The 22,303-nt window shown below is 40.4% G+C and overlaps 1 protein-coding gene across 5 annotated transcripts in view; it reads right to left on the bottom strand.

Annotated features, from left to right (window-relative positions):
• The window catches only part of qkia (QKI, KH domain containing, RNA binding a), a 98,879-nt gene that overhangs the window by 7,809 nt on the left and 68,767 nt on the right, over nt 1–22,303 (bottom strand). Inside the window, exons 5-7 of one of the 5 annotated variants that reach the window (XM_008399971.2) lie at nt 8,179–8,266; nt 5,889–6,329; nt 2,732–2,806 (exon numbers count right to left, since the gene is read on the bottom strand). In XM_008399971.2, coding sequence (XP_008398193.1) covers nt 2,732–2,806; nt 5,889–6,329; nt 8,179–8,266 — 604 coding nt within the window. Of the gene's footprint in view, nt 1–613; nt 2,807–5,888; nt 6,330–8,178; nt 8,267–22,303 lie in introns of those variants that run through there. The other 4 variants (XM_008399972.2, XM_008399973.2, XM_017302455.1 and 1 more) reach the window with 4 other exon arrangements.

The following is a 22,303-nucleotide window of genomic DNA, read 5'->3' as shown; positions in this document are numbered from 1 at the left end:
TTTAGTGTCTTTCACAAACAGTGTGATTAGTGGTAAGCTGATCAAAATAACTAAAGTTACGAGGTGCAATAAATAGATGAATCAATGCTTTCTGATTCTCTCTCTCTTTATTTCGCAGTATATTTTTATAGAATATAAATATACACAAAACCATAAATACATTTGATATAAAATGTTCCAAATATAAAATGACAGTACCTCGTGTACAACTGAAATATCAAAAAAAAAAAAAAAAGTATTTAGCTTTTTTTCTCAATATATTTGCAATACACTGCAGAGAACGCAAGCTACGTCAGCTAATGTCTGCGCGCGTCTATCTTTTCTAGAAAAATAATAAAGAAATTTAAATCCCGTAGGTGAAATGGTGGCTGGCAGCAGCGCAGCTACTCGTCTCTCAGAAACAGGATAGAAAAGCTCCCCTTTGTCTTTGCTCCTTCTGAGCAGAGGAGATAAATGATGGATAGGAGCAAGCTTGCTCCCCATTTTTTTGGCTCTAATTTCACATCAGAGGAATGTCATCCTACACCTTAAACACTGCCTGCAAACTATTCGTTTCTTTTAGCTTCACAGCTGCATGAACCGAATCTCTTAAGATCATTTTGCCTGAGCTTTGACTTAAACACACACTGTCACTGTTCAGTACTACATGTAAACAAAATGTGCATACCACACTCAACCATTTAGCAGGTGGGTGGATGTACAGGTGCATCTCAATAAATTAGGATATCATTTATTTCAGTGATTCATGACACACAAAGTGACATACTGTTTATTTCTGTTCTTTTAGCAACACTGCTTACAGCCCAACATTCAGTTTGAGCTTTTTGCTAAAGAAATTAGCTGCATTTCCATTGATTGCATTAATTGCGGCAGGTTAACATTTTGAAATTAAATCCGACTGATGGAAACGCAGCAATTTTGAAAACTCTCGTTTTTTGCTAAGTTTGGCTCTAGGGTGAGATTGTTTTTTTTGTTCATATGGAAATTGGTTTATTTCACAAAACTGCAATGGAAACACTTTATTTACACGAGTCACATGATCAACAGCTGGATGTTGCCTCTGGCGCAAACGAAAAGGCGGCGATAGGAAGTGGTACAGGGTCACAGTGCGGCAGTTTTTTAATGACTTATCGCGTGGACAAACTTATTCACGTGTGATTTTGTGTTTTTTGATTAATGGAAACAACACAATGCGAGATTTTTTAATTTTGCAATGGAAACGCAGCTAAAGACTGCAACCTACCATATTATCGTAAAGTTCAGTGGAAGAAAAAAATGTTTGGTAGAATGAAAATCCCAAACAAGGCCGAAATAAAATGTATACACAGATTATGTGTGGCCTTAATATTTGCCTAGCAGATAGTCACTTTACTTATTGGAGGATAAGCCACAATAGCCATTGCCAATAGTAAAAAAATTAATGGAAGGAAAAAGTGTGGTAAAAAACATGCTTAAGCAACACTTCCAAAACTACCAAAACCTGCTTTAGTCTCCATTTTACCACAGCAGGTAGTTTACCAGCAAATTAATCTGGCCTAATCTCCAGATTACCCATGGACCCATGGAGCATCATCAACAGGAAGACACCAGACCCAACAGTGCAGACAAACTGAAGGCCAATATTAAAGCAGCCTGGGCTTCCTGAACACCTCAGCAGAACCATGCTACGCTGCACTGGTGCAGTAAATCATGCTAAACACCAAGTACTGAGTGCCATCCTGAATATACCATTACATGCTGTCAGCAGGCTCACATTTCTGTTTTAAAATGCTTAACATTCAAATGTTGGGGATTTCATTAGCTGCAAGCAATAATCATCAACATCATCATCAGAAATCCTGGCTGCATTCCTTGGGTTTCCACAGCGATGTCAGAGCTCCCAGGTCGGCCATCTTGTTTGACAATTGTGTTTTACAACTTCTACTGCATGTATTTGAAGTCCATCTAAGGATCAGATCCAGACTACGATTTTTACAGGAATAAAGTTGTAATATTGTGAGAATGAAGTAGTAATTTATAGAGAACTCCCATGTGAAAAAGACAACATTTAAATGATGAATGTTGAGCATCTTGTGAAGTTGTACTTTGGTATATGTTTTGCATATAACACTTAATAGAAATATTAAGCATTTAACATGTCAGTATCAAACTATTATCTGCAGCAGGACTTTGAAATTATCACACAAACAACTGTCTGTTTTGAAGAAAAACTAATTGAGCTGGTCATGTTAGATAACTAAGCTTTTTTTCCCTCATTAAAATTTTTTTTAATGTTTTTTCCTAATAAAATTGCTAATATTATGACTAATTCTCATAAGGAAACAATAAACGGCCCAAATACTCTGTCATACAAGGTCACTGGAGGGATGATTGAAATAAGAGCCATTAAAATCGTAAATCGGATCTGGTATTAAAACATCTGAGGTTTTATTTTTATGCCATATTGCCCAGTGCTACCAGAAATAAACACTGGAAATGCGTCACTTTGTGTGTAATTAATCACTATAATTAAAGGCTTTAATTTTCTTACTAAAATAAATGATCTTTTCAACAATATTCTAATTTATTGAGATTCTCTGCATAGGGCAGGCTAGGTGGGGGAGGAAAACTAAAAAATAGTACAATACAGACAATGTACAAGTTTCTGACTAAGGCAGTGAGGCATAATAGGCATAATATTCATATAAATGCATCAGTCAATAGCAAAATGTAGCTAGGAGACTAAACTGACCTCTGTCAGCGGTCACAATCCTTTGGTAAGGATGGACCCGCGTGTCATGCCGTCTCACTTTAGTAGCCATTGCACCTAGATTGTAACAGGTCCACAAGGTTAGAAACCGTTCACTTTGAGGAAGGAAAAAACAGTCATCTTTTACAGTGACAACATTCACATTTCAACCATTAGGATTTATAATGCTTGGATTACACAATACAATTAACATAATACAGATTATGGTACATATACACAACACGTATATCTTTTTTTTTTACAAGTAGAAAAACTTAGTAGAAAAAAAATAATACATCTTTTTGGAGATTTGCTTTAAAAACTGTATAACTTAAGTACTAAACTTCCACAGTGCTCAGAGATATATTGGGTGGTAAAGAGTAGGGGGTGCTGGGCTGTCTACAGGAATAATGTGAATCTCCCTGTGGGATCCAGAAGGGAACCGAGAGAAATTTGTCTCTTTATTTTGAAAGGTGGGGAAATCCAATCCAGCTCTGATGGTAATTGAATCGTGGCAGACACCACCTGCCTCTCCACCTCTCCTTCATTTTCTCCTTCCAGCTTTTCACCATTTCTCTCCTGGTCAATCTGCTCACTGACGGCACAGCCAGTCATTTTCCACCTATATCTGTCAACACTGATTTTCCCCCTGCTGCAGAGGTTGACACGGATTCATATGCATGACACAAACAAACTGTTTGCGTGTCGCGGGACGTGCAAGAGTTATTAAAAAAAGTGATGTGTGCAGGGATTAAAACGAAAACAGAAAGTCTCCCAGAGAAAGAACCGCCATATGATTTGAGATCTAAATTCAACAGGATTGTTGTTCTGAAGCTGTTGTGGTTGTGTGTTTACAGAGAATCTAAAAAGTCGACACACCTCTGGAAACAGGTTATGCTTCTTTTTAAGTAATGACATTTTCCATCTTTCTAACACCTACAGTGTCGCCTTTACTGAGCTCCCTACGTAGTTTCACAGGAACTCGCACCTCGAGACATGTGAACAATCAATGCACATGCCATTATTGGGGACTCATTTGGATCATCAGTGTTAAACGGCACCAAAAGAGAATTAAATAGACATTTGGGCCAGTGCTCTGTTTGCAATCAGTGAGATTGTTTCTGATACTTCCAAAGTTTCAAGCCTCTTGGATCAGAGCTGGAACTTGTTACCTCAAGGTAACCAGAGATATCCAGCTCAGGCCATTCATAACTCTCAGAACCTTTACTAAATGTTCTCAGTCACACTTCATCCACAAACATAGCTAGTGGACAGTCATGTCAGAATATCCACCAGCCTTACAGCTCACACCATCAAAAGAACATCATGTCCACAGTGAGGCATGATGATGGCTGCATAATGCTTTGGGCCTATTCTTCTTCATCTCGTGCTGAAAATTAGTCAAGGTGGAAGAAATTATAAAAAAGCCCAAATTCAAGTCAATGTTAGCACAAATTCAGTAACAGGAAGAGGAATTTCCTCTTACACCTGCGGTGTCCAAGATGAAAGCACAAAAACTTCTTTCTACAAATAAACTTCTTGTGCCTTTTTTATTGTGTCTGGTCAATAATAAACTAAATGTGCAAGACTTTATTTAAACGCACAAAGTAAGTAGTGTCCAAGATCCAAAGCACACAAAGTGTTCTAATAAATATTAGAAAGACATACTGTTTCCTGATTTTTTGGGTTGACTGTGGGCTAAAATATTTCTTCTGCACTTTGGACATCCCCACCTTACAGCACGGATCCAAATGAAAAGCTTCAACAGAGGAGGACTGAAGTCTGGAACGGCCTAGTTCAAACACAGACCTGAAGAAGGTTGTGCAAAGGAAATGTTCCCTCAATCTGACAGATTTGGAGCATTTTTGCAAAGATGAGACAACAAATGTTGCCATGACAATACTTCAAAGCAAAAACACAGAGCCTAGCACTATAATAAAATTATTTCCATACTATAACTTATAGAATTAATTATAGTATTATTCTGAAATATCACTGAAATGATTGATCTGCGTCTCATTTTACCAGAGGTGTGTAAACTTTTTATATTCACCAAGCACAACTCTAAAGAAGCTGACGACCTGCCAGTGCCTGGAAACAGAACTGCATAAAGCAGAGCCACATCCGTGAGAGTGTGTGAATGCGAGAGGTGTGTGTTGCTGAAGGCACCGATCGATAGTGTGAGTAAATAAAATGCACTAAGCTGGTGTAACCCTGCAAGTTAAAGAGAGAAAAGCCAGTCAGCTGTCCCTGCCTGTTCTACACGTTTCCCAGCGGCACCCATGATGCTCGGGTCAACTAAAAAATAAAAAATAAAAAAAATAAGCTGCCGGCATGTGATCTTAGAGACATTAGAGGAGTTTGTGTCAAACAGAGATCCGCACAAACTGACAGAGGCTCTTTTGTCTCAACCTGGGAGCAACATTCCAACAGTCCTTAGCACAACATATGCTGCACGTGTCAGAATATTCAACAGATGTCTCTTTGGTAGCAGATGTGTTGAGCTTTAAGCACCATTGAGAATAAGAATAATATGTGGAGCTAAATATTTAACTGTCCCTCCTGACAGAAACTAAGGAGGATGTCAGGTAAAAAGCGGAGAAAGCTCAAGTTTAACAGGGGTGAAGCTAAGACGACGTGAGGGAGGGAGGGGGAGAAAAAAGGGCATACTGGAGGAATTTAATGAACATCCCCAGTGGGAGCGAGAGAGGGACCGTCTCTAGGCATCAAGGCCTGCCCGCGGAGAACAGCGCGCAGAAATGATTTCAAAAGCTGCAGAAATCCGAGGGGATCTGCCGCCAGACTGAATATGCCTCCAGGCCAGTGCATGAAAAGGTTAGAGAGCAGGCTGCATGTATGAAAGTGTGTTTCTGTCAGTGTGCCTCACTTCATACTGAAGCAGATTCTGCTGTAAACCTTGCAGAGAAGAGGCGATGTAAACCTGAGAGCGGATTTGTTTGGCCAGAGTGAAATTAAAAACAGTGAAATAAGCTCACTTTTGGAGTAAAAAGACTTCAACAGCCCAGCGTTCACACTGTAACGTCTGCCCCCCTTTCAGTACACTGCAGTGTCCGTATGAGCCATCACCAAGAGCTCCACCAACACATCCACCCTATGAGTTTATCTGTTTTTCATCTTTAGGTGGACACAACATATTTACCTTTCAACAAGTCCTGACTGTGGCTCATGGCAGCTGCGTCCAGCACCCCGACTCCGGGGTAAAACAAGCTGCCCTCCTGTCCAGGCTGGCTAAAGTTGGCCGCTGTACCCGCTGCACCCAAGCTCCCCCAGGCTCTCTTACCTAGAACCCCACTGTGCTCGATGGGGTACTCCAGCAGCGAGGTGGGTGCCAAGGCGTAGGGGTACTCATAAGGGGTGGTGTAGATTAGTCCGCCGTCTGGTGTGGGAGGCACCAAGGTGGGGGTGCCATTGGGCAGCATAGCGGCCATCTGAGTGGGCCGAATGAGGTTCATGATGGGGGCCCCGGCCGGCGTTGGGGGCCGGAGTGCCGACGGAGGCAACACCTGACCCGCGGGGGCCGCTATGAGGCGGGGGCCCTGAGCGGCCGCCGCCGCTGCTGCAAGAGAGAACGCAAGGGGGGCTGCCATAAGCAAGAGAGCAAAGGACAGGCGCAGAAAGAAAGAAGGAAGACAAAGTGCAGCGTGGTCGGTCAATATCACAGATGGACAGAAAAAGGGTGGAAACACAGAGGAGGAAAAGAAAGGTGAATGGGAAGGAAGGGGAGAGGAGGGGAGAGGACAAAAAGAGGAGAGGAGCAAAAAGGAAAATTAGTCCATGCAATGATCATGGTGGTGAACCACAAAAGCGACAGTCTGTTGCAAAAAAATTTAATCAATACAACAAATCAACACAGCCAAAAGTAAAAAACTAATTAAACCCTCCAAACACCAAAACAGGAAAAGCACAAAATACAGCTGTGACCCACTGGAAGCTCCCCATCACCACAGCAGCTCCGACCTTAATGGGAACAGCACAGTGAGGTACAGACACACATGACAACAGAAATGACTGCAGACGACACCGATAAAAACAGCCACAGCAGAAACACTGTGGGCTCATCACACAAAGGCTGATATTGCAACATATTGCTGATCAATTCAATTTAAATGCATTGTTAGCAGTCAGATTCTGTTGGGTGTGAAAAACACTTTTTTAGCAGTTTTCTAAATAAATCAAGTGCTTCAGTGACTGCAGTTAGTGGCTTAGCTTAATGTAACACAAAAAAGAAACAAAGAAATAAATAAATGCTTAAATTGATCAATTAAAATGCTAATTTCACAGATTGAAGCGCAAATGTGCAGAATAATTAACTCTAGAACCATTTGAAAAGAAAGCAGAGATCGCAAAGAATCAAAACATGCACAGGTTCTGGACTGGCTGGCGTAAAAGCTCAGAGTTAATGAAACCTGGTGACTGACATGCAGAATCAAGCGGATGGAAACAAGTGAGCAGGATGATGTACAGGGGCATGTCGACAATTCTAAATATCATTAAAATGTTTGTTTATTTCAGTAATTCAATTCAAAAAGTGAACCCACTACAAGAGAGACACATTTTGAGTGGTAATTCAGATGATTGCAGCTTAGAGCTAATGAAAACCCATAATTCGATTTTAGAAAATTAGAATAAAAACAAGGCTTTTAATGCCGTAATGTTGCTCTATTAAACACAATGTTCATCTGCTGCACAGTAAAAGATTTCAATACTTGGTCTGGGCTCATTTTGCATTAATTCACACCTTAAGAGTAACTGCAAAACACTTGCTCAAGATTCAAGGACTTAAAAATGCATAAAAAGTATACAGAGCCATAAAAATAGACTTGCTTTTAATATTTAGCAACACTACAGAATCACGCATGGGGTCTGGATCTAGTCATGTGCTCTTTTGTACCACAGTTTGTCCTTCCACTCAACTTTCTACTAATCTTGTTGGTTACCTTAATCCATCTTATGTAGAAGTGGCCTATCCCTGAATATTAATTTGGGGCTTTTATTTTTAATTATCAAAAACAGAAATAAACACTAGGAATTCACAAATTTTGGCAGAATGAATTGGTTTAATGCATAATTTTCACTTTTAAAAAATGAATTACTGAAATAAATAATGTTTTTGATGATATTGAATGTACGGAGATGTATTTATGGATAACAAAGGGCAGGATGAATGGATAATTGTTGAGAGGAAAGAAACATATAAACACAGAAATGGTCCTGGACGTAATTCAGAAAACAACCTGACTGTTTAGAAAGCTTGTTAATCGTCTGCTGTGGTCCAAGTTAATGTGACAGCATGAAAACACTAAACCTTGTTACAAATTAATCTGCTGTTAGTCCACAAGTCAGATGAACTTCTGGCCTGGTTATATATAATGTGTGTTATGAAGATATTAGCCATGTATGCTGCCTAATAGACTGATCAGTCGACTTACGTGTTTTGACATTGTTGTCTCTGTATGTCCCGTTGAGAATAGCCAGCTCCATCAGCTGCATCTTCTTCAAATTGTCTTCACCCTCAGCCTGAAAGAGACAACCAGACAAATATTTATACACACACACACACACATATATATATATATTTCAGCAACTGACTTCAGACCTAATCCAAACTAGAGCTGAAATAAATGATTATATTAGCAATAGGTTACTCTATAAATTAATCTGATGATTAATCAATTAATCACATAAAAAAAAAAAAAAAACTGGCACATTCTGCATATTTTTCATTTAACCACTTAAGTCTTTTAGAAATATATTCATAGATTCAAATCAATAATTAAACTTTTTTTTAAAAATAAAGAGACCATTTTATTGCCTTTAGTGAACGCTTAATCATCAGCATCCTAGGGCTGATTTGTTAATTATTATTTTTTGATTAATCGATTAGCAAAATGTGCTTAATAGGAGATTTGGAAAATGTATATAGTTTTTACACAGTTTTGGCTTAATTACTGCTCTTAAGTCTGTTATTCTTTGAGTCTGTATACCCCAGTTAACAATTAATCGATTACTAAATTAGCTGGCGATTGTTTCAGTAATCGATTAATCACGATTAATCGTTTCAGTCTTAATCCCAACACAGTGAAGGAGCCTACATGGCAGGCGGTTCTGTGCTCCCACAGAGCCGCTGAATCGTTTCAACACAACATGTTAATGTTCTCTACAAGCACTGCCTGGACAGGGCTTAGTCAAACATGGATGGGGATAAGCTAAAGTGCCGTTGTCATTCCAGAGTGGCTTGTTGTTGCTAAAATGCTGACAGAGACATTAAGTGTGAGAATGCATATTCATAATCCATATCAGAATGATAATTACTGTAATTTTCTTTGCTCCCTTGTGCGCAATCAAACTCGCAATAACCGCCCTAGCTAATGTCAGTCCTGTCAATTAATGTTTGGATAAATAAATACAAAAGCAGCAGCCACTGTCATTATTGCCAAATTAGGGAACTGAAATTATTCACGGAAAGCAATTAAGATAGCACCCTCCCACCCTCCTCCTAACACCCATCTCTCCCTCCGTCGCCTCAATCCCTCCCCCAGCACCTTGAAACTCCATTTCCCCTGGAGCTACCAGACACTCAATAACCATGACAACACAAAAGCCCCTGTAATTTCCCAGGTAGTGCATCATATTTAAGCTTGGCTGGTATGTGAATCATTTTCCAAAGTGAGGAGAACAAAAGCGTTAGCGGCAAGTTTCACTGACCTCACTCCAACCTTAAGTAACCATCGATTTCATGGCTTTTTTGTATCTTTTTGCTAAACGCTTCATTCAGTTCAAAAACACGGACTGGTTGCTCCACCGTGCGCACACCACATCTTCATGTGAACGCAACAGGACGAAATAAAAGGCAGCCGACTCCGTTCCTCTATTCAGTCTCGGAGCGGAGGGCCTCTTCGACAAATTGGTAGTTCAGCAACAGCGTGTCGCATTCAGAGGATGATGAGGAAAGAATGGATGTGGAGGGGGAAGAAAAGGAGGGCTCAGAGTTAAGCCCTCCCTCGAGACCCCTCGTCAACACAGCCACAGTGAAAGAGAGAGTGACAGAGGCTGGTCTCCCCTGACTAAATATCAGGCTGCAGAGCTGTGTACTGTTTAGTCCATCACACAACTTCCACTTAATAAAAGAATCCTGGCGTCATTTCCTCTGCAGAAATCTGCCTGCTTTCTTTTTATAGGAGCACTTTAACAGAGTGTCCGAAGGTTTCAGAAAGTCAACTTTAAGACTTTTTAAGGCCTTTTTAATGCCAGCTTGAATGAACTTTAAGACTGAAAAAACTATAAAATGTTGGAGATCCCATGGGCTCATTAGGGCTGGCAACAGAAGTGAGCCAGTGGCAAAAACAAACACTGTTCACCCAGTTGGTGAGACATCTGCACTTACCCGTGATAGTTAGCTAGCTAGAAAAGGGGTATATTAGCAGCTGGCTACCGACCACCACGAGTCACAGAACGCACTGAAGATGCCTGTGTGCGCCTTAAACCTGTGCAAGACAAAAATGTCCTGCAAGAAAAAATAAAGCTACATATGAGATTATATAGGGCAGCCACGCCAAAATTTAAGACTTTTGATTAGGCTGAGCTACATTTTAAATGATTTTAAGGCCTTAATTTTAGAAAAATTAAGTTAGGGCTTTTTATGGATGTTTAAAATTATATCCCACACATATGTAAGATAGATTTATACATCAAAAGAGAACTGATTACAATGATCTTAGTTATATTGCATCTTTATAATATTTATTTATGAAAAAGTCCAGCACACCTTGACCACACCATTCCGTGTTTTCTCTGAAAAGAGTCAGCAGTTGTTTGAAAGTAGGCCAGGCCAATGGAGAATAAGAAGTTACCATAAAAATTCTGAACAATATATCCGTTGCTTTCACAAGTTGATTTTTTTGGGACTACATTTATCTTTGCCATGGTGATGCATAAAAAGCTGCATGAGAAGGATTTTGGCAGGGAATCTGCTTTGCTCTGGGTACCAGCGAACACAAACCTGCTGCCCAATGGAAACGCAGAAAGAAACGGCAAACATCACAACGTTTTCATGTTTAAAGGGTTGTTGGAAGAAAAAACTGAAAAAAAAATAAAGAAGCTGAGCAGCAGAAATGTTAGAGAAGCTTATGTGCATCTGTGTGCATTTTATTGTGACAGACGTGCAGGTCTGCAGGGGTTAAACAGGCAGATCCCAATCCAACCTGCTCTGTATAGGAGGCAAGCTGCCTGTTGAGAGCAGAGAGAGACAAAATAGAGAGCAGAAAGACGGTGAGCTCAGATGCTGCAGCTGGGATGAGGTGAGCGCTGCTCTGTGGAGAGGCTCAGCGGAGGGCAGAGGATGCAGAGTGTGCTGGCGAAGCCAGACAATACTATTGGATTGAGCTGTTAGATCTGAAATAAGATCATTTATGACGTGACGTTATTAAACCAATAGTTCCTCTCTTATTTTAGGCCATACTTTTTCACACTTAAATTTTGAGTAATCCTTTTCGCCTATTTTTGAAATTTAACAGAAAAGCTTACGGTAAAACGCTCTTCAGATGATGGATGTGTAGATGGAAGGAAGCACAATAAGTAGGTGGATAGATGGAATATTGAACAAATTATTTTACAAATGAATGAATTGCTAAACGGATGTGCAGTCAAATGAATACATGAATGAATGGACATATAGGAAAACAAATGAATAAATGTTAGCAGACCATAAATTGCTTGATCAGTGATTTGAGTTTAGATTGGGTCTAAAAAAATTCAACCCGACCCAAAGTAAACCGACATTTTTTTTTAAAAAGCTTTTGCTGATTTTGCTGAACTAGTCCCTTGTTGGGAAAGAGGAAGCACAGCTGCGTAAAGAAGTGGATTTAGACAATGGAACATGTAAGGAATACAGAATTTTTTTCCATCAAACAAATTAAATTAAACTCTACTTTTCCGGACCGCGCCAGAGTCCTGTGAAACTCCCTTCACTTCCATCCAGTGTTGTGATTCCTGGACAGGTTTTTAGGAGATGACAAACTCAAAGTGAGAGCACACAGGATCATAAAGCAAATGATGATGCTGCCGACTCTGCTGTGGAGAAGCTGGGTTGACTTTCATCATGTTGCCTCATGTACGCTGGGCGGAAGCACAGCTTTTACACCACCATGAAGAGCAGTTAACTGTTTTAACGTCAGCTAGCTCAGGGTGTCGTCACAATTAACGCCCTTCTCAGTCAGCATGCAGAAGCTATAATGTGCCAGTCACTGAGAGGATGGCGGTGTTGCGATCCCGCAAGAGTTTGTAATGCTCCGGCTGCTGAATATCTGGGAGAGGGACGGATGCTGGATTAGAGGACGAGGGAGAACGAGGGAGGAAGTTTTAGCTTTTCCCTGCCGTTCACACATGCGTGCATGTGACAAACATACACACCCTCCTGTTGCTGTCCATCAGTGGAAAAGCCACTCAATAAAGCCGCTCTATCCACAAGAATCTGATTCAATCAATGAGGCCTATTTGTGAAATCAGCAGAGCGGTAAAAGCTATCAGAGACAAGCAAGACAGAGGGATGAGGGGAACGAGGGAGAAATAGGAAGGGAAGAGGACGGAGATGAGCTCCAGTAGGTGAGCCATGTCCTACCTGACAAGCCTGCGACGGGGTCAGCTCACACAAACTACATCATTGTCATGTTCCTGTGTTTAGTGTAGAGGTCCCACGGCCTGATTTGGACGCAAATTAGGTCCATCTTGGTTGGTTGATAATGTGTTAAACTGTGTGGGTTCTAGAATATCTCAGAGTTTTATGTTCAGAGACGTTCATCAGAACACATTTGATTAATCAGACCAACTTAAGTATAAATAAGTATAAAAATGATCAAAGAAGCCAGTCTGAAAGACCAGCAGTGTACATGCAGTCATTAATATCCAGTATGCTGATGGATTGTTGAGTCATCCGCATCAGTAGGTATTGAAGAGCCCATTACTGATTTGGTGGGATTATTTCAATTTAAAAATAAGGGAAAAAAAGCAGGCACAACAACATATTTACAGTCTTCTACATCAAACACTTGTCACTTAATTTCATCCTTATTTCAAAACAAGACTATAAAAGTAAAGTTTTAGTTGTTTCCATTAACGAGACCAATCATTATTTTTGGTAGAAATTATATGGAAAAAATGTGGGAGGTGTTGAGTGTGTTGAGAAAGTCGACACACTCGACACTCCTGACATGCGTCCATATTCTGATTACAGTGAGACCCTTATATCCGCGGGGATTGATTAGCACAACTGCAAGTACTTGAGACTTTCTCTAAAAATGCTTATAGCCGCCAATTTTAATAGTTCAAACAGCAGAGTTAAACCTCAAACCTTATTTCAGCTTCCCAAACTGAATTTTCTTTAAAATATTTTAGATATACTTTACTGCAAATCAGGAAAATTTTCTGCAAATAATTTGGGGTTGTGCTTCACGAAAAATTTGAAAACACTAAACCGTAAATAGGCAGGGGTCCACTGTGTTAAAACTGATGGCAGCATGGTCATTAATTTTGTAAAAATGTGTTTGGGAATCTCTCCAAGCCTCTTGTTGAGGCTCCTTACTTTGATGCCTGTTCTGACCCAAGCTTGTTACCATATGAATACATATATAAACTGCAGCTAAAGCCAGATTTCTGTTTATTGCTTTGTTCTGCAGGCGCGTTTGAAATACAACAAGAAACAGATGACTGAGTGTCTGTCTGCACCCAAACTCCACTTTCAGGCCCTCTCTTTGCCAAGCCAACTGATGTAAACAGCCACTTGGGTTGGGTCGGCTGAATTCGCTCATGTTTATAGCCGCGGCCGAGAGGAGGGGGGGATTTTTGCTCATATCTGGCAGGAGTGACTGCGAATGCAGCTGAGCTCAAAAAACAGAACAAAAAGGAAGGGAACAAATATGTCTAGGAGGAGAAAAGGCCCACATAGCATGTATAAGAGGCGGAATGAAAGATCATCTTTGAATTAGTGAGGAGATGGAGAGATATGGAAAGAGAAGAAAAGGACTGCTGGAGAATAAGAGACAAGAAAAGACAGAAAGAATAGTGAAAGCCAATTTGTCTGCTCCCCAGCGGCCTGACACTGGCTAAGGCCTGCTTTCCTTCCCTGGCCTCGCTGCCCGTCATCACAAACAGATGTGAGTGTGCACGCCCAACCTCGCACACACACATTTCTAAGGCCTCAGCAGGGCCAGGGTCAGAGTCTCTCCAAACTACTCCAATTACCTGAGCAGTAAACACAGCCTGCCCTGGCTGCCACCTGGGAAACAGAGGCTGTGTGTGCAGAGCCGAGAACGGGGAGAGGAGGGGGACGGAGGAGCGGCTGACTACATGTACGGGGCTGGAACTGGTGGTACCGGCGCAACTTTGCCCCTCCTCCCTGTCATCGCTCCCCTTTTGGTTCCTTCCCAAACTCCAACATCTGGAGGGAAATGATTACTCCCGCCAAGCTGCCAAGACGACTTATCAACAATTCCACACTCTCCAGAAGCAGAGGGTGAGAGAAGAGGAAGGAATGAGTACTTGTAGCAGGCTTCAAAACATTTCCACACAAAATAAATTACTGACAAGAAGTTTAATCGATTCAAGTCGACTAAAGCAAACTTGGAACGTGGATGGCAAACAGAAATAAAAACATATGCAGCTAACTTTCTCCCGGCATTTTCATGGGAGCGACTGTAAATACGACAACTGCTCAGTAAATAAAGTCAGAACACGCTGCTAAACACATTCTTTTTCTTTAGGAATTACAGAGGAACCAAAATAAACCAACCCATAAAAAAAATATATATTTTCTATGATGAGACTTTTGATAATTGATGGGGGGAAAAAGACAAATGAGTTCAACATTTTTTCTTTTCCCTTTAATAAACAGAACATTTAATGTCTGTGCTGCACTTTGAAAGGGAATTTTCTTTCCTCTGCCTTTGTGATCATATCTACCAGGGGAATTAGGCCTCAACTGGATTTTCTTTTTCCACCAATGACTAACAATGCAATCTCCTGCAACTCTCCTCTCTGGCTTTCTTATACCTTCAGAGTCCTCGTGCAAAGCCTCTTTTTCTCCATTGCACACAGCTCTTTTAGCAGTGTGTGCCATTAGCCATGCAAAACCAACAACACACCGGCTCATTAGCATGGAAGGGAACCTGACTGCAGTCAGATTATTACAAACGTATCAGGCCTGCTCCGCCCCATTACTGTCAATCCTGCAGCTTAGCGAGGTACAGAACAGAGTGGCAGATTACAAAGTGAGGAGTGAACTGTTCTAATAAAGCCTTTATTTCTGCATCATAACCAACCTCACTAGTGCAGACGCCTCAAACTGAAAAAGTTAGCTCTCTGCTGTCAGCACAGAAGGGTTTTCTTCTTCCTGCTTCACTGCTGTGCTACTATGGGTACTCCACCTGCTATTTCACATTTCTATGCTTTTCCTGATTTACTTTTGGTAAGATAACTGACAGTTAAACATGTTGGTCTTGGTTATTTATTGGTTGTAAGTGTATTTATGTTTAAGTGATGCTCACATTTTTCTGATGTTCTTTAAGAATTCTTCTCTTAAATATAGATTTTTTTGCACAGATGGTCCTTTATTTCTCCATAAAGCACTTTGAGTTACCTTGTGTCTGAAGGATGATAATAAAGTTGCCCTGGCTAGGATAACACTGGTGGGTACTTTGTATGTAGGGCAGAATGCTCGAGAAAAGCAGTAATTTAATTGGAAAAGCACAACAGCTACTCAGGGGTCAGGAGAAATGGGCAATCTATGGGTGGCGAGCACAGTCTGTGCCCCAAACCTGGCAATAGTTCCTAGATCTATGGCGCTTATTACAGCCTTTTATTGGACTGCAGGAGAGTGAAGTGGGCTGCCCTGGTGCTGTGTGCTAACCCCATCAATATCTGCTGACAGACTTGTACATAGACTCAGTGCCACCAACACTAGAAAAGAGAAAAACAATGGAGCAAAAGAGAATTTGTCCTTCAACATGTTACCTCCACATATAAAGACTCAGAAAGAAGAAAAAGTTTGATTTTCTCTAATAAAAACTTTGGCTTGTGGAAAACATTGACTTGTTGACCCGTGCAGAATGGGCAGGGATTCCATGTGTTAATCATTACCAGCAGATCAGAGTTCAGTAATAACCTAGAAAATTAAACCTAGATTTTACAACTCAATTTAGATAAATGACTCAAGCTTATCCATCTGCATCCGTTGTTAAGGAACATCTGATGCCAAGTTGTGTCTCATGATGTCCCTGTGTTGTACAGCAAACAAACAGCTGTTAGTTTATCCTCTCCTCTCTTTTAATCATCAACATTTCTCTGCATGGAAATAAAAAAATCTCCACTCTCTCACTCAATCTGCTCTTGCAACCTTTAGAGTAACCATCCATTTTTGTTCCATTTCTCTTTCCTCTCTCTCCCCAACCCTGCTTTTATACCTCATTCTGCCACACTGGCAGACGATGTATTGTTCTGTCACCACGATCCTTTAATGCCATCCAATCGAGCGGGGAATATCTTGAAGGGATTTGGGCAGGGATGATTTGGGAGGTTTAAATGCTGCAAAAGGATTTGCATCAGATTCAGAGATCCTGACTCAAAGCAGATCACTGGAGCCTTCTCTTATAACAGAGATTTGAGAATCTCATGCGAGATGTTAATGCAAACCTTTTGAAGGTTTGTGTGTGTATGTTAGCAAACCGGGATACATTTTGGAGACACCTTCCTTAGGTTGTGTGTTTAAGGGAACCTGACAAAGCAAAACATTTGAGATTATTGGTTAAGTCCAAGGCTGGCATCAACAGCAACCTATTTTTCTTATATTTCTGAATTTCTCCAAATAACTAAGCGTACTTCAATCAGAAGTAAAATTGGGTCTGTTTTGTTGCCCAATTAAATTGAGCATTTCTTAATTTATTTTTTGTTTTAGGTCAGTTTGGATCACTAAAATTATAACCATTTGCTGAATGCCAAAAAATTTGCCAGGTATAGATGTTAATCAGATTTGTAGAGTTCCATAATTCTCAATTTTATAATTCCATATTTTATTAGATTTTTCCAGGATGTCCATAAAGTAAACTTCTTACTTTGAAGAAAGTAAATTAAAAAAAATAAAATCTTTAAAATCTCTCACTCTAGCAGTTAGGAATACTTTTGTTAATCAGAAATGACAGAAACCACACCTGTCTTTTATCAGGTGTGTAAATATCTGGATTACACTGTGAAAATAAAATCCATTAATTTTATTAATGTTTTTGTTTATGTCAAACATGATAAAACTGAAACAGAAACAAGCCAAAAATAGCACAAATTTCAATCAGAAACACCACCGAACCGGAACAACAAGCACTGGATGTTCAATAACGAAGAAAGAATATTTTTATTTTAATTTCCTACGCAATCTGCAAAATGTCTGTTTGAGAAGCAAAGTTCTTTCAAGGTTTTGCAGAGGAGGAATGAATACTTGAACCTTGTAGTTTTATTACAATGCAAAGTAACAACCAAATTCTTCAGTAAGAGCTGCATTAAATGAAACAAATCAATGCCACACTGTGGAGGATTAAACAGTCCCACATGTTTAAGATGTGCCTAAATGGAATTTAGGAGCCATTACAAACAATTTGTCCATATTTAAGGCTTTTTATTGTCTAAAGTTGACTTTTAAATCTAAGAGCTTAAAAGTACATCAATAGACCTTGTGAGCTGGTTTTATGTTCTCTGATGGCTCATTATTTTCAGCAGGCAGTATATCTGAGATGTTCTGTGTTGAACCATTTACACATCCCAATTCTTCAACTTTAGACCTGACCAGCCTTTAAAATCTTTTTTAAACATGCAAATCTGTCAGAAAAAAATTATTTTTGGACATTGTAAAAAAAAAAAAAAAAGATACACTGATAAAAAATAATGTTAACTAAAAATATTAGTAGTGAATTATATCTAATGTCATTGATGTCAACTAGTTTAGCACTATATACATCATGAATCATCCTATATTTGCATTTGTCAACAAGGTTAATTTAAGGGGCAGTATTATGTTCTTCAGGCACATAGTGCCATTTTATAGCACAAAAAGTAACTGTTTTCCTTTGTTTGTTATAACATTTTTTATCTGTATCTCATTATAATCTTGAAATTGGGTGTCTATCTCTTTAAGAACTCAATTTTCAAGAAGTCATCCCAACATCAGTCTTTTAACAATTTTTTTTACCAGCATTGCATTGAGAAGAAGATTACATCAGGCGCTGCACAGGTCCACTAGGTGTTTGCTATTGCTGCTGGCTAGTCTGAAGGAGCTGAGGAGTGCAGTCACAGGGGAGGATTACTCTATGAGGCAGAAGCTTGGAAACCTGGAAACTGCAGGTCCGAGGAGGAGCCATGTCTCAAAGCTGGCACTAGATAAATCCATCTAGGAGTTTTGGACACCTGAATGGTTGCCACGGGAGATTAAAGGATTTCTCAAACGTGCATGAAAGAATCAAGGCAACACTCCAGGTATATTCTTGATGAAGGAATAGCATTATAACATAATATAAAGTTCATAAAAGCTGATTTAACATAATTCTACCGCTTTAACAACGTCATGTCATTCACAGAGTATAAAACTGTTTCTGCTCCATTGGTAGAACTTAACCTTCCTGTGCAACCAGCAAGAGGGTGCAGAACGTCAATGGTGGGACAACTATTTGAGCCATAGCCACTCAACTGATGCATCACAGGCTGAGGAAAGAGCTGAATTTGACGAGCAGCCTTCAGGCGCTCTAAATGCTAGAGCTCTACAATCCTATTTCCCTGCCTCCAACACTGGGGGCGCATGGTCGCTGGAGGAGGAGACATGAAAGCCATGCGTGTGCGCGCGTGTGGGTGTTTGTTCTGACTTCAAATGTTGAACCTTGGCCACAGAACGGTTCCACCACAAGTTCAGAAACTACTGTGGGAGGATTTGCATGTGTAAGACAAAAAGACAAAGTGGCAGAGAGACGCCGAGGGTTCTGTCAGCAGTCGGCCTTTAGAGTCCTGACTGCGACTCTCTTGAAATCAGGCCACAGGAGTATGCACACTTCTGCATTTCCCTGCCTCTCTGTAAAGGGATTAGGGGAACCTTCAAAGAGAGGCAAAGATTGGCCGGGGGCCTGCTTGGTCCCTCTCTTCGCCACAGGAGGACAAGGGCAGATTAAAACTGTCCGAGCCTTTTAGTCAGTCTTGTTAGTGGACTTCTTTTGGTGTGTAGTGCATTAGGACTCCCCAATCCCCCCCCTGCAGGAGCCAACACAACCAGGTAGATTAAATAGGTGGTTATTTCACAATGATGTGAGGGATCTGGGCGGTTGGGGACCGAAATGCACGTGTGTATAACTGTGAACTGAAATTAACAGGACAAGTCGCCAAGGCAATTTTAGACACGCTGCAAGGGGCCTGCTTACACAGAATGCACCTGCACTGGGGACTGAGGCCAATTTAAGAACCTTAATATGAAACCAAGAAACTATCCAAACCAACTGACCTCAGCTGAACAGAATGTATAAAATGATTAGGAACAGGTTAACCCCAGGAGAAAATGTTAAAGACAAGATGAAGCTGAACCCATTTATATTTTTTGCCTGCAAGCTGATGAGGACAAAGTGAGACAAAAGGCAGTTTTATCCGCGCCACTCCGATGGGAAAGGAGTTCAAACATGCTGTTAGGGACTAATGTTACTGCAGTCGAAATCTCCACTCTGCCCTGGATTTTCACCACTTCCTGTGGCTGGATGCGTGAGGAGAGTGGTGATGAGAAGGAAAACAGGAGCAGTGGAATTAACAGAAATCACACCCAGACGTGTCCTGTTCTTGTTTTTCTGAAGCCTTCCACAGGCGCACCCCCGGGTGGATGAACACAAACATTTCATCTGGACAGATCAGGTTTTCTTTCAGAATGGAGCGTTGATTTTTATTTTTTTTCAAACGCAGAGGAAAAAAATATGCAGCTAGTTCTATTACAGAGCTAGCAGCTTTTAATCCAACAGAAAATGATCGGATTGGAAGATTATCCCCATTTATGCATTTAAAAACACGAGCCGTGTTCGGTGTAATCCACCTCCTGCCCTTTTGACTGCCCTTTTCAGTATGTTTTCTCAAGAAATTGGGAGCTAGAAGTATCAAACTGCTGCCTTTTTCACCTGGTGCTACAAACTCCAGGGCCGTTGGAGAGCGTAGCATCATTTATACGACATTGGTAAATATCTGCAACAAAAGCAATAATATCAGATGTTGGTATTGGTACCAATTTTCATAACGGTGCATTTCTTACAATCAATATGCTTTCTTTTTAGCATCAATGCAAATAATCAGGATCTTTTTCTGTTAGAAATGAGCAATTAGAGTAAGCTATAATTTTGAAAAAATATTTAGTATTGCAGTGGTGCCATTTTTTCACAAGGTTCTCACACAAAGAGAATTTCATAGCAGAACAAACTAAAATTAGTATTTCCAAACTGTTTCATTGGAACCAAATGTAGTTAAGCATTTAAATCATGACTTTTGTTATTTATTTTTCAAAGGACATCTGACAGCTTTTTACTTTTCAAGCCAGTAATTTGGGAGCAGAGGCACAAGCTCGTGGAGGGTGGAGAGGTTGCTCCCCATGAGGCTAAAGTTTTTTAAGGCCAGTAACACCTGTCTGCCCCTCAGGAGAGCCACAAAGCTGAAGATGAGGAGGGATGGCCAGATGGAGGTGCAGAGAGGACGGATAGCAGGGGACGAGAGCAGAGCAGGCCAAGTCTCCAGGCACATGAGAAAGACGCTTCTAGTAACTGAATGCAATAATAGAATAAAAACTAGAGTAAAGGGGGCTTTAGGTTAGCTTCTGCTATGCAAGTCACTCACATATACTTTTGTGTCCTTCTTTTGTGTGTGACTGGAGCAGCAGAAGAAGACATCTCAAGTCTCTTCAGTGGTTTTCAAGATGTGTGTTATTAACGGGATGAGGTCGCCTTAAGGCCACCGCAGATGGAGTAATACAACAGAGTGGTGAATGCCTTGTCCCTGCAGTCACCCGCAGTGAAAGAACAGCGAACAGCAGGAGAGCGAGAAAAAAATACAGAGCAATAACAAAAAATATAAAGGAAAAAAACAAAGGTGGAAGATGAAGAAAGATGGCAAAAAAGAAAGTGTTACATTTCTCAGAAAAGGTCAAGTCTTTTAGTTGAAAATGGAATGAAAATTATTAAAATAAAAAAGAACGTTAATAATGAGCTAATTTGTTAGTTTGATAGGTGTGAAAGGGTGTTATAAGTGTAATAATCAATCGAGTTATGGCAGATATTTATATTTCAATTAATAAAATAAGGAGCTCTAAGCAGAATTCCCTTTGATGCAATTACTTCATAGCACCTTTAGGGGGCATTAAATACAGGAATGAAGGCCAGCTTGAACAGAAGAAGACAACAAAGTAGACAGCCTCATTCTGTGATCATACATGAAGGTGCCCAAAAATGAATTTAGAATATTATGTGTCTAATATAATGTGAACAGACCATAAAGGAATGCTTTATTTGTGAAATCAGCAACAAGATGCATCTTCTCTCAACTCTCTGCCTAATTCTGAAAACCCAGAGTTAATGCCTAGGAAGAAATTAAGTGAAATAAATGTTGATGTGCTTGTAGAAATAATCAGCTTCTCACTTGAGAAGGCTATAATTGATCACTTCTCACACAGCAACTCTATAAATGACATGCAGTAGTGATTATTGTTGGTACCAATGCCACCAGGAATGCATTAGGTTGTAGTTCGCTTCCTGCTTTTGGAGCGGACTCCGTTCCGCTTGGCATTCACATATCCATTCAAACTGCAGTAGAGTTCACTTTAACAGAACCAAGACCCAGGTTTTTAGGCGGACTAGAGTTCACTTTTTGGTCCACGTCAGAGTTTGATTGCGCATTCACACCTCCTCAAACAAACCGGACTTTCTAGACAAACAAACCAGAGTTCCATTAAAGCGAACTAAACAGGGCTGGGTGTGAATGCACACTAAATTACACTCAGCTGAACTCCATTGGTGCCGTCTACTGGTTTACAAAACTAACTTGCTTTATAAACGATTAAAGGGAGTAATGAGAAATACTGAGTAATGTGGAAGACAAGAACAGTAGCAGCTTGAAGACAAATATTATAAACTCATCAAGCTTGACAGCGTGTAGTTTAGAAAATAGACTATACACACATAAAGTCGACTAAGAGCAGCGCAGGAGGAGCCCAGCGATGGAGTCTGGCTGTATCAAGCAGAGGTCACCGAGTCGAGGAAGTCAATTAAAAAGATGATTAACAGCCATGTGGGAGGTGTGGTGTGTTCGTGCAGGTGGGATGGGCCGAACACTCTCCTCTTTACACACACGCTCATACATATATTTAGATACATAATGGGAGCAGTGAATAGTGCGGTCCAGACTGTTGTAACTGGTGTCCAGGGAGGTGGAGATCAGAAGGTTAATATGATCCAGCCCAGCTCCTTCATTAGCCTGATGAAGGCAATAACAGCCTACAGGGAGAGGAAGGCTGTCAGG

The sequence above is a fragment of the Poecilia reticulata genome, linkage group LG22 (genome assembly GCF_000633615.1).
Source record: "Poecilia reticulata strain Guanapo linkage group LG22, Guppy_female_1.0+MT, whole genome shotgun sequence".
Classification (NCBI taxonomy): Eukaryota; Metazoa; Chordata; class Actinopteri; order Cyprinodontiformes; family Poeciliidae; genus Poecilia; species Poecilia reticulata.
The sequence above is the reverse complement of the archived record's forward strand: the minus strand, read 5'-3'. Positions and strand labels throughout refer to the sequence as shown.